Below are 18047 nucleotides of genomic sequence, written 5' to 3'. Positions count from 1 at the left end.
GTACCTGATCTCTGACATTCCACCCGTCCTTCGAAACCATTATGAAATGAAATTTTGGTTTCGCGATTCGTGACCATCCACCTTCGTAACCAACGACCGGTTTCCAAGAACAAGTTCTTATTATTATCCTCTCTTCGTGTTCTTCGTTTGCCCTATAATTCTCCCACAATGAATGCGAATCAATCTGCCGTCATCGATTTTCTCAGAGCATCCATGGAGAAGGAGCACAAGGCCAAATCCAGAATACCTAAACCTCCGACCAGGTTACAGAAGCAAGCGCCGGCGAGTCTTCATCTCGATCAAGTTTCGAGCACCTCCATGGCTCCTGGTGGTGCCGAGACTTCTTCGAAAGCGATTCTTCCTCTTCTGTCGCCGCTCCCTTTGTCGCCGCAACCTTGGCCGGAAACGGAGGAAAATAATACTAATAGAGTATCAGCAGCAAACGAAAATGCCGTAGACGGCGGCGGTGACCAACGAGGTATCTGTTTTGCAGCTCCTGGTGGCTGGCAACATCCGGCGGTGGCGGCGGCGTTCCCCGATCCTTCCACTCTGTTTACTTTCTTTCAATCGCAGTGCATGGTGACCAGTAACACGCCGTGAATCGTGAGAAGAGATATGATATGATCGCTTCGCTCGCAATTGCGCCTCGTGTTTTTGTGCTCCATGTACAGTGTGTGTGTCGCCGCTTGGATTAAGGACGCCATGAATGCTTTGGTTTTATCTTCTGTTTGATTATTTGTTGTAACGCGGGAAATCTCTCACGTCCTGCTCATAATTTAACAGCCGCTTCGTTTTCCACTTCCTTCTTTATCAATGCATTTCGTTAATCCATTTGCACTACTTTGTTTTCTACTCTCAAATCTCAACCCTGAATCTGTTCTTGCCAATAAAATTTACCATAGAGAAACTCCAATCAAATCAGATAATGCACTAACCAAAGAATTAACGTCACATAATATTCTCACCTTCAGAGTTCTACTCAAAATTCAAGATCAAGATGGTAAGAACATTCTGCAACTAACGAGAGAGATTGAAAACTGATAGAAGCTAAGAAAATGGTTAGAACATTCTGCAACTATCGTCGATCATTGGAATCAAATTCACTGCTCGTAGGAAATCTATCAGAGGCGATTTGAAACACTCAATTCTATTCAATCTTTTCCGGGTTCGTTACATGCAACCCTAATTGAGGAGAAATAAGAGTAACGGATTATAGCAGTAAAAATTTGAATAACAATGCGATAATTCATTATTTAGAAGAAGAAGAAAAAGTAAGTCCACAGTATACGAAGTTGGGGGTTACAAATATATTCCATTAGAGCAATGGTAAACTTTTTCTGGAAAATCCTCGAAGTTGCCATGCATTGAAGGCCAAAAGAGCTCTCATTCGTTATATACAAAACGCTAACAACATTCAACAAAATGATCATAAGGAATCTCAACTATGTCCTTTTCCCTCGTGCTTTCACAAAACAAATATTAACTGAAGACAGACAACTTAAACAACCCAATGAACTTTTCTCGACTTCTTGCAAGACGCTGCCGATAACCGCCCGATGAAATGTCTCCAATAAAAATCAGAAGTCGAATTCCCCTGTTGCCTGTAAGAGGCGCAAAGATTCCATTAGAACCGAGTCGGCTAGTATGTAACTAGTAGTTTTGGGGGGGGGGGGGGGGGGGGGGAGGGAAATCACCTTGTTGAAGAGAATGTCCTTGTTATTAATATGCATGATTCCATCCTTTAGTGTACATTTCCACCTACTCTTGGTACGAGTAACCTATCCCAAAAAGGTATATTATACGGTAAATATTAGGTGCATTACATTATGAGAATATAAGAGCAAATATTTTATGGCATGCTGGATTCTGATTTCTGAAGATGCTCTCTAGCATATGCTACACCTGCACCTACCAACCAAGAGTGAAGAAGTACCTTATCAAACTGAGCTAAAACTAAATGCTGTGTGCTCAACTCCTCTCCCTGATCCACATCGTCCAAGTCGTCGTCATCATCGTCTTCATTCAATGAAGGCTCATCATCCTCCTCCTCCTCGCCAACGTCATCCTGAGTGACCACAGCAGGAGTGCTAGCTGGTGGGTCTGTCAAGAGCAAATAACAGGCAACATATCAACATTTTGAGAGAATTTTGTTTCGACTTAAATTCTCTTTCGAATCTTAACTTCCACCCTTGTTTTGCTGATTCTTATCCTTTCGAATGGTTAATTTTCATCCTTCAGTTACATAGAATCTATGTTGATTCTTGTCGCATAATTTTTGTGGCATATTACATGGCACCCAGCCAGTTTATGTTTTAAGTCACACATATTAGGTCTGTTATCAAGTTCAAAATTGGGTGACTTGAAAATTTTATTAAATAGATGAGAAAATTCATGAAAATTTAGGGACCAAACTAAAATATGAAAAATCAAGATCAAAATTGAATTTTAAAGCTTTCCTTTTCGATGAATGAGACCAAGATTTTTCTCCAATGAGAATTAAGAAAACAAAATTTCATCCTTTTCATAAATAGCCGCAATCATCAAGACATCTTTCACAAGATTTACCATTAGGTGCTGGTGTATTTGCTACGTTGTAGTCTTCATTATAGACACCCTGGTAAGAGTATATCTGCAGGAGATGTAAGAAATATTGATTAACGTTTATGGAAATATGAAACACAAAACAAACTCAGTGGAAGAAGAGCAATAGGAATATCACAGTCGTTAATTATGATATGAAGGATTTCAATAATCACAAAAAAGTATCCCATCTCATTGGAAAAAAAAATCACCACAAGAAACGCATAAGATTAACACAACAAAAATCAAACGAATCAAAAAACTGCTAAAATCCCTAGCATGTCCAAACTCCAATGTAACGAAATCCCATGTTACAAGTAATTAATTGTAACTATAAAGTGAAAGAACTCTTTATTAGATCATAAACAGTAAACTAAGACTTCACAAGACCACAGAAAATGCGCAAATCCAGGAACACCTCTCTACATCAAACATGAAAGTGAAGACTTCCAAAATACTGAAAAGTACAGATTTATTGGGATTTTATCTATGAACTATATAGTTTTGTTTCTTTACTTGATAACCAACTAGAGAACGAACATTTTTAGCACCTTTAAGCAAAAGCAACAGAATGAAGAATATTTGCTGGTGTTTATTAGCAATACTTAAATAAACATTTTCGCATTATCTAAGCTATCATGGCTATGGTATATCTTTCTTAGAAAGAGGAGGATCACTAGGTCGTATTCTTGGTTGCTAATTTAGCCAACGCTGAAAATCTTGAGACTTGCTCAAATAATTTTGTCTTCCATCAACAACCAAAAGCCAAACACCTTCATAACCTTTAATATAAACAATTAGAAAGAAGCTAGGCAATCCCACAACAGAAAATTTATTGGTTAAGCACGATTGTTATCATATGCCTTTGACTTTTTTATCATTATTGAGCACCTTCTTAACAAACAGCTTTGACATTTTTATTGTTATTTTGTGTGTTTTACTGAAAAATAGGGGAAATGAGTAGATGGGCAAACTTCACTGAACAAATAGAAGGTACAGCTATCGGAAATGGAAGGGACATTTTATGGTGGAAAGCGGACCCCTCCGGCCGTTTCACAGTCAATTCAGCCTTCATGGCTCTCACGTCCCCTTCTTCTAAACTTAATTCAGCTACAGAAAACTTGATACGAAATTTTAGAGTCCCTAAAATTCTCCATTTGGACTTTATTCTATAGAGGGGTAAATACTGCATAAACTTGAGAGGAAATTACCTCATTGGAATCTATCTCCCTCTGTGTGCAATGTGTATGAGCAACAATGAAACAGTGGACCACCTATTTCTCCATTGCCCTTTTGTTTCCAAAAGTTTGGGGGTTTATAGCTTCTTTGCTAGATTTCTCTCTCTGCATTCCTAGAAGAATTGAGGATTTCATTGCTGAAGATTATGGAGGAAGGCAGCTCAAGGGCAAAGCTTGGGTTCTTTGGAATTGTGCGGCCCGGACTCTTTTATGGTCGATATGGAAGGAACAGAATAGTCGGCTTTTTGAAGATAAGTTGATTTTGTTAGATTCTTTTTGTGTGAATATTAAGCATCTAGCTTCTTGGCGGGCTTTACTACACAAGAAAGTTTTTTGTAACTACAATCTTCTTTTGCTTACACAAGATTGGAAAGCGGTGATTGTATAGAGCTTTGGAGAGGGTTAGCTCTACCCTCCGCCTTTTGTTTGTATCCCTTTTAGGGGCCTTCTTGTTTTGAATACACATATTTTGTTTCTTATCAAAAAAAAAAAAAAAGTTATTTTGTGTGTTTTATTTCTGTGACTGAGTGTGCAATTTGACATGCTTTAATTTGATTTCATTGAGTAAGGTTTTAATATCTTTAAACAAATAAATTCCCTTGCTTTAATGAAGTACATGACAAGTCTGTGCCTTGTACAAAGCTCCAGAAGGCATTGTACCAGTACCATCCAGACCAGTCTATGTAAAAAATAAAAATCAATGGACATCCTTATAAGAAAACATGAAAAAGATGCCTAACTTCTACAGACAGATGAAGAAAGGAAAATCAAGAGAGAATGGCAGAAAGTAACTGTTCTGAAGATCTTGCAAAATCAAAACAAATAATAGAGATAAGTAAAAAGAAGCCTAAACAAGTTTAAGATTTCTGTTATTATTATATAAACTATTCCGTTACTTTAAAGATAGATAATTCTACAGCTTTTGGGAGAAGAGAGAGAGCTAACATTGGGTGTAGAAAGCACATCATCATAAGGATCCGGTATTGGTCCATCCAGTTGAGGAATCTTCAATAATGATCTTGCTATATGTGATGATGCCACACTGTTTGTAGAAGTTCTACTGCTGGGTCTACCATCGGTAGCGTTGTATCCACTTATCTGCAAAAGCTTACCACTAAGGAATTTCAAAGACTGATCACAAGCATTCAGCAAAATGTAATCACGTGAGTTCTATGAAGTAATGACTGTAAACAATTTAACTCAAAAATTTTTTGGAACAAGCTCGACAGGATATTCTCCCTTTTAGCAACTTCAGCGCATATATAGGAAATAAAGCAAACAGCATGGGTCAAAAGAGAAGATAAATGAATCACAGAAATTAAATGGAAAATAAAAACAGTACAAATCAAGTATCGTAACCACTTAAAGCACAAAACTTGAGGGTGAATATTGTAATCAAGCTGAAGTGTAAAATTACTCTGAGACAAAACCTATGGTCTTCAAGAACGTGGCACTATAAAAAAAGAGAATATCTCATATTTTTCCTTCGCCAGATTCACTATCAGACTTTGGAACTCCCTAGTATGTTTAAATGGGTGAATGGAGTAATTTAAATGTTTCAAAAACAGAAAAACTAAAGTTAGCACGGATGACGAGCTATCATACTTAAAAACTAAAGTTAGCACGGATGACGAGCTGTCATACTTAATGAAAAGTACTATAGGGTGAGTTTGTCATCATAGTCAGAGCTCTCTCTATGCTAAAAGGAAAACCAAAGTTCCATCATCCCAGCAAAGGCAGGTCCAATATTTGAAACAATGAGTGAATCCAGGATCTGAGGTTAATAAATCGACATTCATTTTTGGCCTCCCTCTAGCTTGCTGATGGTATTATGGGCAGCTGGAACTACCATCTACACCCGTGGAAATAGGCAGAGGGTGTTGAGAGTAGAGCATGGGGAAAAATACAGAGGAAGCAATCTTAGAATATTCGTATGAATCCTTAATAAATTTGCAAGGATGTACTGTTCTAGCTGCTTGAGAGTATCGAGGAGTCACTAAGATTTGGTTACTGCAATCTATCAATAGTCCTTCAAAGACTGTCATTAATCCAAATAGTCTGGTGTTTTACAAATACTTAAAGAGAGTTTGTCATAGAGCTAGCATCTATGTTGTTGAGGCAATTGGAAAATAAGAATCAGGTTGTAAACTAGAGACCGACCTCTCTAATAGTCTGGGATTTTACAAATTACATAAATAGAGCTCGTAATTGAACTTGAATGTGAAACTGTCACTTTTCCCTCACTTGTGGAGTTCATTTTGAGTTATTGTGTGTTGTTTCCCATAGCGATGGAAAAAATAACAGAGGAAGTTTCCACATCAAATATTAATTTTATATCTTATACACTTATAAACCAAAAAAATATATATATTTGAAAGGTTTCCCTAAATTGAAGGCAAACTAAAACATGCCTTAGTAAGTTATTAGGAGGTAGCATGGCTCCATATGTTAGAATGCTACATCATGTACATGACAATCATCCAAGAAAAACAATTATAAGAAAAATAGAAGACATTGTTGCTGTTGTTCCTAACTTTCACTCACACAAGACTATGAACTGAAATTCGATCTCTTCATGATATGAGAAAGAAAATTGGCATACAAGTACAAGGCTGAAAAGGATCTCCTAGAGTGCTGACAAGAAGTAAGAAACAGAACCTCAATCTCAAAGACACTATTGGCAGCATCTCCAGCTCCATCTTGCTGCGGTATAAATCCATTATTCTGGTACTGGGAAGCAAAATCTTCACGCTTACGCTTTCCAGAGTTCATCATGAAAAAGTCCTGAAAATTGTTTCCCTAAGTTGAAACATCACACTCAAGTTTTGTGCTTATAGATAAATGGCAGCAAGGAGTAATTTAAAATCAGAAGCAGATGAATTTTACAGTGGTTTCACATCAGGCAACAATCTTCTCCAAGATGACAACACGAATCAGGAAAGGAGTTACCTGTGTGAGGGATTGATGAGAGGCTCCTCTATCTGCTTCATCACGCCCCTCCACATAGGCTACAAAAATGCAATATATATTAATCCAGAATTATTGGTGTGGAAATTTTTTCACTCCTTCAAAACTAAACTCACCAATATTAACGTCTACAGGAGTTCTTTGACCCATCCAAGAAGGAGGTTGCTGAAACAATAACGTAGAAGTCTATCAAATACCCCAATTAATGCCAATTCAACTATCAACAGCATACTTTAAAATGTTTATAGTAAAAACCATATCAATTCCATTCTTCCACCTCAAAATCAAATTGACAGCGGCCAAGATTTCATTACAACCCTTCCTCTTATCAAATAAATAAAGGCAGAAAAAAATACTGCAATAATGATGATATGAAGTGGGGAAAACTGCAGGGAATGAGAAAATGTAAAGATTGCCAGTGGCAACAAAATCAAGCAGTAATTACCATGAATGGGTTTGGCCTTCCAGATCTGACCTCAACATTATTAGCACTACCTCCAGGAGTGGTAGCAGCTGGAGAAGCATCAGTTCCAGATGCAGAGTGGTCACTGGGTCCAGTAGGAACATTATACATCGCGTTGTCCGCAGTTCCCGGTAAAGGTGTTTGAATTGGAGTTTGTAATGGCGTCTACAATTGCCAGAACCGTTTCGATTATTAAATTACAAACTTGTGAAACCATTTAGTAGAAGGGACAGAATTTCTCACCGGCGGAAAGAGTAAATCAGCTGTGGGAGTTTCGTACTCTTCAGTCCCCTCATACGGAACATTGAGATCGTGAACCGGCGTTATCGGACCTCCGGGTGTGGGCTTAGATGGCGCAGACCTCTCTATGGGACCGCTAACGGCACCCGCTTGCATCATTTTCGCCTCCCACATCTAAAAAAATCCCATTAACAAAGACAATAAGCTAAACCCACAGCTTAAATTAGCTTCAAAGCCTCAAAACCCTAGAAACAATCGGATCAAACCCATAAGGTAATCACCGAAAAAATTCTATCGATTCCTTCAAATAAATTGAGAAAAGAAAACATATATTTTATTTTGCTAGAGAAGCTAAGAATATAAGGCAAAGAAGAATAACAAGATTTTCAAGATTGGAGATAAAGAATTATTACTCCTTGAAGCTCCTTGAGAACGTCCTCTCCAGGACCATTATCAATGAACTCGTCGCGAAGCTTGTTGATGACATCTTCGATGACATTGATGTAGATAGAGCTCGTCGAAGTCGCCATAACGGATCCGCCTCGCTCTGTCTACCTCCGATACCCTCCACTAGCGAAACCCAGGAACCGAGTCTTCGAGAAAATTGGAGAGAAGACTCAATGAATAAGATCCATGGGATCCGAATAAGCTTCTGGGATTTGTAGAGTTCTGTGAAGTAAAAGAGGGCAGAGAAGGCGAGGGAAAGAGGGAGAGGGGAGAGAGAGAGAGAGAGAGAGAGAGAGAGAGAGAGAGAGGGGGGGGAGAGAGGAGAGAGGCGGACAAGAAAGAGAGAATAAAGAGTGGAATATAAATAGGTTTGCATCCGATTATAATGCAAGGATCCACGTGGCGAAATCTGCTTCAGCCTTATTTTCCGGTTTTCTTCCGGTCCGGTATGGTCGACAATAAATATTACTAAAATATTATTTTCGTGGTATACTTTTAAAATGTTGTTTCTCTATTTTTAAAATTTTTGTTTTAGCTTATGTATTTAAAAAAAGTAATATTTTTACCAATATTTTCAAAATTTTAATACAAATTCTATAATATAAAGTCATGATTACATTTCAACAAATGTAGATGCAGTGACGTGCTAAAATTGTTATAAAAAATGAAATTAAAAATAAGATAAAGTGAGTAAAATAACTATTTTTTAAAAGTACATGAACCAAAATTAATATTTTCAAAATCCAGTAACAAAGTAGAAAGTATAGGGATTAAAAAGAACCAAGCTAAACCATAGAGACCAAATATAATATTTTAACTTCATATATATTAGTTAAATATAAGAAATGGTCGTTCATTTTTAATTTAATTATTGATCTTTTAAAATTCTCAATTTTATCTTTAAACGCATTTCAACTATGTTCTTCCATGAAATTCTGTTGTATTTTATTTATAAATAATTTTTTTTCAAATATAACATATAGGAGTGGGCATTCGAACTTTAAACCTCGTGATTGGATATATCCACATCCCTAAAAATTATTTGAACATATAAATATGCTATTTAAGCGACATATCAACAAAATTCAGACTTTTCATCAACTCTCATGACTAACACAATCATATATTCATTTAACAAAACAAATGCATTATTATACGAAATGACTTAATTGATTTTTTTTAATACATTTAAAATGTTCAAAAGTTGACCAAATTAAGAAAAATCTAAAAAATCAAATACTATATTTTATATATTTGGGCTCATAAATTTATTTATTACGTAATGAAGAATTTAAAATACATGAGATTTGCAACAAAATACCATGAATATTATGACAAAAAAAACGAATTAATTGAATTGATCGATAATAGTTTGACATTTACCTTTATTTTGAAATTTTTTGAAATAACATTTACCCTTATTAAAAACTGAATTTTTGTCTACAAATCATAATTATATATATATATATATTTTTTTTTTTGAAGAAATAAATCATAATTATATTGTTGTGCTTGTGCGTTATACAAATTTAAATTAGTTACTTGACATCGAATTTTATCCCACGCTAGACTGAGACTTAAATACTATAAACATAAATGTGAATAAATGTACTTTAATTGTTGTTCTTTACTTGATTTCCCACAGTATTTGTTTGTTTGAATATATCAACAAATTATTTAATGATTGATTGATTAAATTGAAAAAGGTACTTAATGTCAAAATCCAAGCATACTTCATTAGAAAGTTGTATATTTTTTTGTTTAAGGTTTAAGATTCAATCTTCCACCTCTGCCACTGTTAAACTTTAAAATAATAGTCAATTTGAGCTAGCCTAACTAGTTAAGGCACTTATCTCCGACCAAAAAGTTTTGAGTTCGAATCTTCACCACCACATATTAAACTTAAAAAAAAAGGGGGGGGACTAACCTCATCGTGGTAATTAGAGGACATCTTTGATCGTTCACCTCTAATATGACACGTTCCCTCTCAATTATATGATCAACGGGATCAGTCGTCTCTTGAGCGGGACTCTTTTTCTTTTAAATGATAAAATTAACTTCAATGGCAAACTAAGTTACATTGGCAAAGTTTATCACCATGGATTGCAAATGGTTATTCGGACAAATAAACAAATAAGATTGTGTGTGTGTGTTTTGGTCCAAACAAGGGATGTGAGATTCAAATCTCATATACCCTTGACTCGAGTGTATATAATTCAACTAATTAATACATTAAATTCTTTCAAAGTGAGATGGTAATAGTTGTCTTATCCAATCAACTATGTTTATATTAACTATATGAACCTACAACATAAAAGTAGATACTCTAATCACTAAGAGGATCACGTTAGTTTCTATCAAATAAACCTTACTCAATAACGTGGGAGCAATAAGACCTTATGCCCATTGATCAGTAACATCGAAAAGTTAAACGTTGAAAACAAGACAGAAAAATATTACTAAAACGACTTTGCTTTATAAAAATAAATAGCTATTTTTTTAGAATAACTAATAATTAAAATTATTATTAAATGAGACTTTAATATATTTTGATTTAAGCAATGATATGAGGTTTTTGGGAGATGTATACATACTCAAATAAATAAATTAAGATGAGTGGTGTAATGTCTTACAATATTAAAAAAATGCGCTTTATCCATCGGGAAAAACCCCGGACAAAGTATATTTTGTCAAGAAAATACCAAATTTTTGTTCTCAATATAGATTTTATTATTATTTTTCTTTTAAAAATTTCAAGGAGGGAGATCGAATAATCATCAATCTCTAGAACGTTAATTGGAATCTTAATGGTTAAAATAATCGATTTGGTTAATATAAGTCAGTCAGAATGATGTTAGAAACCAACTTGAATATAGTTTAATCAGTTAGAACATTGTTTCCAAATAAAAAATAATAATAATAAAGAAAAAAGTTAGTTAAGCCCACGGTTCAAAATGTGAGAGACATGTCGACATGTCGACGTACATAGGGGAAAAGTCGATTTTCCCCCATGTCGTCGACATGTCGAAATGTCGACATGTCTCTTTTTTTTTCCTCTTCTTCTTTGAGGTTATTTTATTTTAATTCTCTTCTTACTATGTCACTGCAGTTTATATTTTTTCACAACCTCGATGATTGTAATTTTAGTCTGTTTAATAAAACATTCGAATTTTAATTATAACTAATAAGATTTGAAATTTGTTTTATTGATAATTTCTAATCCAATCTAGTCCTTACTTACACAATTGAACAATATATATGAAATATTGACATATATAAAGATTGAAATAATCTTAGAATTTTTAAAAAATAAATTATTATTATATACAAATAGTGGTGAAACATTAAGTAGAATAGGTAACTTAATTAATACCAAAAAGATGATCTTAGAGGATCTAATGCACTATCTTGATAACTTTGATATAAATTACAATAGTTCTCCCCGATCATCCTAGACTGAAAGTTTTGAAGGTAGTTGCTCAAATGAGCAGAATATGAAGCACATATGGATCCCATTGGTAGATAATTTGGATGAATGACACAATCACGAGGTTGAGATGTTTGAAAATTGTGTAAATTTGATTGGAAAGTTGGATTGATGATTGATTTGAAAATGTATTTGAAAAATGTGTAAATTCAAATTTGAAAAGAGAAGTAGGTAAAAATTAAACAGGTACGAGTTAATTAGAATTTAGAAATGTGTTTGGAAACCAAGTCGGTAATTATCTCATTTCCAAATGAATCCTACTATGAAAAATAGTAAAGAAGTAGTCAAAAGTTTACAATTAAAGTTTACTTTACATATTCAAATAATTTTCATGAATCTTCATTAAAGGAAAAAATCTTTTTTCGATATTTCCATCGACATCAACATTTTTATAAGTAAAATGGTCACATTCTTACATTTAATAGTTAAAGGGGATCAATTTTAGGCTAATTAAGCTACAATTCAAGTTTTGTTTGCTAATTCAAAAAATTTTCATCAATTTCCACAATTTCCATTATTTTTTCCGAAATATCCATCGATATCGACATGTCCATCAACATGTCCGTAAAATCGGGACCTCGACATTTTCATCGACATCGACATTTTGAACAGTGTAAATCATTAGTATCCATTTGAAATAAGGATAATGTAGCAATTATATTCCTTCCGGTTGAAAGTTTGATCTTCCACTCATGATTGTTAAACTATTAAAATTCTCACCTTTATATCTATTTTTTTTCTATACAACATGTGAGGATGGAGATCGAACTCACAACCTCGTGGTTCGAGATATATGTCAATTATTACTGAGCTAGTATATTCTCAAAGGTATATATATATACATTAGAAAAATAAATTAGCCTAAAATATGCATAGATCTAATAGGTCAATTTTTCAAAATTTCACAATTATATTTGTATGTTATATTCTTAAAATATTAGTACTTTGAAAAAAATTTAGCACGTAATAACATCAAATATGAATATGTATTATTAAATATAATTAAAAGTTAAAAATTTTACAAACATAACGTAATTTAAATTTAAATACTATATAAAATATATTAAGAAAAGTCATACTTAAATTATATTAGAAAAAATGAAAAGTTATAATATATTTTTTTAGATAGGTAAGCAGTGAAATTTCTTTTTCTTTTTAATAATTTGTTGCTACAAATCTAGAGTCAATCTATATATAGAACTTAAGTTAAAGGTACTTATTTCGACTAAAAGTTAATTCGAATCGAATCTCCGCCCCTACTGATGTTAAAAATAAAATAAACATCTTCCACCTTTTGTTTGAAAAATAAAGAAAATGTAAATTTTTAATCTAGCTTCATCAAATTAAAATTTAAACTTAAATTAGTTGTACAATTAAGATAATTATTAAAATCAAGCTAAAAATGTTAAAAGCTAGCTTATAAGTCAATATTTTAACCCCACATATAATCAAAGTAGCTAAAAATAATTATAAACCTAGCACCGAAATGACAATCTCAACAAAATCGAATCCAATATAATCACGAAAATCATCAAAAATATTTAAAATTAATGATTGTAACTCAAATAATAAAATGTATTAATCCTAATAGACATTTCTACCTCTCCATTACTAACTTGGGTCCGAAGCTTCAGCTCTTTATTTATGATAGACTAAACCTATGTTTTAGTCAGTTTGATTTTTTATTTTCTTTTTAATTTAATACGTATTATTGAAAGTTTTGATAATTTTCAATTATCCCATCTTGTTTGTAAGATAATCTAATATTACATGTCACTTGGCGAGCTTGAGAAATTTAGAAGATAATTATTTTAGTGCTTTAGAAGTTTAAGCCTATAAGAGAGCAAATTTTAAATTTCTACAAAATCAGTAGAAATTTGAAGATAGATTAGAAATTTTACGAGTTTGAAGTGATATGAATTATACTCCAAATTTTTACCAAATCTTTGAATATCATATCATATAGACTTACCATCGCCCGATTTTAACATTTACCAACCCAAAAAATAATTTAAAACTAGTTAAACTTGTTAGCGGTAAAATCTGACAAAGACACGTGGATCACTTACAAGACACCACAAAGACTTGGGGCCCATTCCGATCCTCATGAGCCAACGAGGAAAGTCTACTTGCCCATGGACTGGTAGTACATCAGCTTGTCCATCTTTCTCTGGCATAATTCTCTCATATTAATATCTGCTGATATTCAGTGGGAGTATGATCCACGTGCCAGAGTAAAGTTAATGAAGAATCATTGTCACCGAATATTCTAAAGCACGAATACCTAGATCGCTCTCTTATAAATAGAGGAGTCAAACACTTCTCAAATGTACGCAAATTCTTGCACAAAACTCTTTGCTCTCCTATCTCTAGCTCTTCGGACTTGAACGCTAACTTAGACTTCATAGTGCATTAGAGTCTTAGAGAGAGCACCACCAATGTTGAATTTGGACTTGCAATAACTCTGGTGTAAGAGATCCTCACCTCATAGCTTCCTTGCAATGTTTGTTTGACCAAAATAGTGCATGAACAAACATAAAGGATGAAATTAATTGTAAATTTTGAAACAATAGGACTAAATTATTAAAAAAAACATTAACATAAAAAGGGGAAAAAAGTTAAAATTGTTAGTTTTTGCTTTTATTTTTTATTCATTTATTTATTTTGGTGAGATAAGTAAGAAGAGGGATGGAGTGGATGGAAATGGATAAACAAAAATGATATTTTATATAAACAAGGTCAATTCAATCTTGCTGCAACCTCTGATTTTCAAATTTTATTCAGTAGATAAAGTGGTACACGTGGCATCCTTCTATTTGCTTCTTCTTTATTTCACTGGATAATATTCCAAATAATCTCGAAATTTGATGGCGATTGGTTCTGGTTTTGGGGGACGTGGGGACTGTTTGTGTACGACTGAAATCCAATTCCCAGGCATGGATATCAGAGAAACCTGAAGCGGAAAGGAGGACCAGAAGCTGACCACCGTTCCTTCTCTCTGTTCTCCTTATCCCGATGGCGGCGATCATAACCTCCAACTCGTTTATCTTAACCACCGCCCCAAACACCCGGCGAAGCTTCAAGAGCCACCGGAGGCAGTTCGCGGTCTACGCCAGGAGAAGTGGAACCTTCGGTTCGCTTCGCCTGGGGAAATCGAGCAATGGATCGCCGTCGTCCGACGATGCTCCGCCGGAAGAATCCGGGAACTCGAATCCATTCCGTTTCAATTTTGGAAAAGTGCCGGATATGAAGTCTCTTATTCCGGTCGTTAGCAATCCTTCGTCGTCTGGTCTGTCGTTTGGGAACGCGAGGCGGAAGGATCCTAACACTGTGTTCGTCGCCGGCGCTACTGGTCAGGCCGGCATTCGATTGGCGCAGACGCTGTTGCGTGAAGGTTTCAGTGTCCGTGCCGGTGTGCCGGAGCTTGACGCTGCGCAAGAATTGGCTCGCCTTGCCGCCAAGTATATGGTGAGTATGATTGAATTCTGTATCTGAGAATGGAAGATTTATAAGGATTCCATTGTTTTCTGAATTGATAATTCCACTATCGCATATGGTTCAGTGATTCATTTTGACATTAACATTGTATTTCATTTATCGAACACCGAAAGTCATATCGCGCATTCGATTGTTTTCTGAATTTGATAATTCTACCTTCGCATCTGATTCAGTAATTCATTTTGACGATTACATTGTATTTTAATTGTCGAACACTGGATTAGGTCATATCGAATGAAGAATCAAAGCGGCTCAACGCCGTCGAATCCACCTTTCAAGACGCCGAATCGATCGCCAAGGCGATCGGAAACGCCGGCAAAGTTGTTGTCACTATTGGCGCGGCAGAAAACGGTCCGACCTCCGAAGTTACCACATCGGACGCTCTGCAAGTAATTCAGGCAGCGCAGCTCGCCGGAGTAAGCCACGTGGCCATCGTCTACGACGGCAGCGCATTGAACTCCTCCACCTACAATGTACTCGACGGCCTTTCGTCATTCTTCAACAATCTTTTCTCCCGATCTCAGCAGTTGTCCGTGTCGGAGCTGTTGCAGAAAATCGTCGAAACCGATGTCGGCTATACATTCATCAAGACGAATTTAGTCGAAGACTTTGCGCCTGAACGGACCTACAACGTCGTCGTCGGAGCTGAAGGAAGCGCTAGTTCAAACGACTACAAAGTAATGTAATGTATGCCATAATTATCAATTAATGTCGACAATTTTTTCCTTTTTCTTCTGAGAAAATTCGTGTTTGTTTTGAGGATGTGTCTAATTGACTTCAAAATTATTTTCAGGTGGCCAAGTCACAGATAGCATCGCTGGTCGCCGGCGTTTTCTCAAACACAGCGGTGGCCGAAAACAAGGTACCTGCATTTCACTGCACCGATGATTACGCCCATAAGCTTAGGAATTTAACTATTTTCAATTTCTGTCACTGCTTTGATTATTGATTGGGCATTTTTCATCTAATCACTAAGGTTGTGGAAGTTTATTCTAGTCCATCTGCACCTTCAAGTTCAGTAGAACAACTTTTCAGGTAAGTTTTTTTTGTCCTCTTTTGTATTGTTTTTTGTTTAATTAGACTACCTCTTTATCTTTCAAACTATTTTATATACCACACAATTCAAATTCATCTGCAAGATGGTTAGAATGGAATTTCTGTGACATTTTCTAATTCCTTCCTCGTGAGTCTCAAATTTATTAATGTATTCTTTTAAATTCTGAACAGCTGAACATGACTGATTTTAACACTACCCTACCGAGCATATGGTTGAAAAGTTGGATATTTTAAATGGCTAATACAGAGACTGTAAGCCAAAATACAATTTAAAATGGACGATGGCTCGAGGTGACCTAAATAAGAGTCCGTTTAGTGTAACGTTTTCATTTCTTATTTCTATTTCCTCTATTTTAATAAAGAAAAATGAAATTCATGAACCTCAACACTCATGGATTCAAGAATGATAAAACAAAATTTTTATTTATGTAGGAACAAATTGGAAATGGGAACAAACTTGTTTTCGTTGTTTCCAAATTTTTATACAATTTTGAGATTGTTTCTAAAAATAATAAAAAACATAAATAATTTGTCAAAGGTTTAGAATTTTTTTACAAAATTGAAAACGAGAAACAAGAAACAAAAACGTTACCAAACGGACACAAATTTCTCCCTTTTTTCAAACCGAATATATAATATAATGCACTGAGGGTTCTTGTATTAAGGATTGCAATTAGAAGATGAACTGATTTTTGGTATAAATTGGTAACAGTGCCATTCCTAAGGATGGGAGAAGGGAGGCTTATGCTGAAGCACAGGCCAAGGCAAAAGCAGAGGAAGAAGCCATAAGAGCTGCCGAGAAAGCCCGTCAAGAGGCAGAGGCCGCAAAGAAAAAGGAAGAGCAGGTTGCTAAAAGACTCTCAGAAAAGGCAGCCAAAGCTTCTTCTCCTCCTCCTGCTGCTGCCGCCGAAGAATCCGATCAAATTGCTTTCTTTAACACCTTCTTGAACAAAGCAAAGGATTTCAGTTCAGAGCAGTCCCAAAAGCTCAAAAAGCTCACAGAAAAGGAACCTCAGGCACCCTCTAAAGCTAAAGCCGAGGAGGAGGCCGAGAGTGCAGGTAGTTTTGTCAACAACTTTTTCAGCAAAGCCAAGGACTTGGGCTCAGCGCAGCCATGGGAGAAGCTAGCTTTTCAGCTGCAGAAACCACCATCTGAGGAATCAAATGTTCAGGTAGCCACAGTGAGAGGACAGGCCAAGGCTCGAGCTCTGCCATCAAAGAAAGCCGCCGTGAGGCAACCACAGACCAATTCCAACTCCAAGCCTCCATTTGCCGTGAAGGCGAAAGAAAACTCAAAGCCGAAAGGCAAAGAGGAGGGATCAAAGGCAGAGGTGAGGAAGGTTTTTGGTGGTCTCTTTTCGCAAGAAACCTTATATGTTGATGATGATTAGGAAGACAGAATTAATATTTGTTTCAGTTTCTGGCTTTTATGGCTGATAGAACTCTTTGAAGTTTGAAGAGATCATTTTTATTTGTGTATTTACATTGTAATCTATGTACGTATCTGTATTCTGTGTTTGAGGGTTGGTTTCTTGGTTTTACTTTTACAAGTTTAAGCGAAGAACATGGGAGTTTGTTTGTTGTTGTGATTGTGAGACATTCAATTGTTTTTTGCAGTTGAAGAGGAGATTATCCAGCTCTTTGTAAATGGATCTACTCAAGTTAATTTAATATTGTTCATGCTTTACGGCCTTTGATCCAATAAGATCATTTTTTTTAATATCAATTTATAAATTCATAGTTGCGTCAAAAATCGTGCAAGGATATGAGTTAAGAACATGTATGAATTGGGATTAGGAATTCAAATTTTCGACCTTCTAGATAGTTCGAAATCTATCTCAATATCGTGCAAGGATATGGGTTAAGAACATGTATGAATTGGGATTAGGAATTCAAATTTTCGCTAGAAGATAGTTCAAAATCTATCTCAATTTATAAACACTTTGCTCTATTTACCTCAAAAATCGTGCAAAGAACTGAAAAAAGACTCAAAAATCGTGCAACGATATGGGTTAAGAACTCGGGCTTTTCAGTCCGGTGGAGAAATAGAAAGAAAACTAAAATCAGATCT

The 18047-nt window shown here is 35.3% G+C and overlaps 2 protein-coding genes across 3 annotated transcripts; one reads left to right on the top strand and one right to left on the bottom strand.

Annotated features, from left to right (window-relative positions):
• Window positions 1–1225: 1225 nt before the first annotated feature.
• LOC111017070 (transcription initiation factor IIA large subunit) lies at window positions 1226–8261 on the bottom strand. Of its 2 annotated transcripts, none has more exons than XM_088121267.1 (11): window positions 7902–8261; window positions 7492–7662; window positions 7231–7413; window positions 6902–6950; window positions 6768–6826; window positions 6477–6602; window positions 4764–4925; window positions 2566–2629; window positions 1934–2100; window positions 1695–1778; window positions 1226–1601 (listed from the first exon to the last, which is right to left on the bottom strand). In XM_088121267.1, the coding sequence occupies exons 1-11, from the start codon at window positions 8016–8018 to the stop codon at window positions 1578–1580; spliced, it is 1206 nt and encodes a 401-aa protein (XP_087977393.1). In that variant the 5' UTR covers window positions 8019–8261; the 3' UTR covers window positions 1226–1577. The 2 variants fall into 2 exon arrangements, with proteins under 2 accessions (XP_087977393.1, XP_087977394.1); XM_088121268.1 differs by having other exon boundaries at window positions 4764–4916; window positions 7902–8259.
• Window positions 8262–14305: 6044 nt separating this feature from the next.
• On the top strand, window positions 14306–17647 carry PTAC16 (plastid transcriptionally active 16). The gene is made up of 5 exons (XM_022292647.2): window positions 14306–14890; window positions 15145–15597; window positions 15714–15782; window positions 15897–15955; window positions 16689–17647. Exons 1-5 carry the CDS (start codon window positions 14438–14440, stop codon window positions 17365–17367), a joined length of 1713 nt encoding a protein of 570 aa, XP_022148339.1. The 5' UTR covers window positions 14306–14437; the 3' UTR covers window positions 17368–17647.
• Window positions 17648–18047: the final 400 nt, after the last annotated feature.

This window comes from Momordica charantia, assembly GCF_013281855.1.
Source record: "Momordica charantia cultivar OHB3-1 chromosome 2 unlocalized genomic scaffold, Mcharantia_2.0 BLBB01000002.1, whole genome shotgun sequence".
In the NCBI taxonomy this organism is placed as follows: Eukaryota; Viridiplantae; Streptophyta; class Magnoliopsida; order Cucurbitales; family Cucurbitaceae; genus Momordica; species Momordica charantia.
Note: the sequence above shows the minus strand (reverse complement) of the source record. Positions and strands in the feature narration are given on the sequence as shown.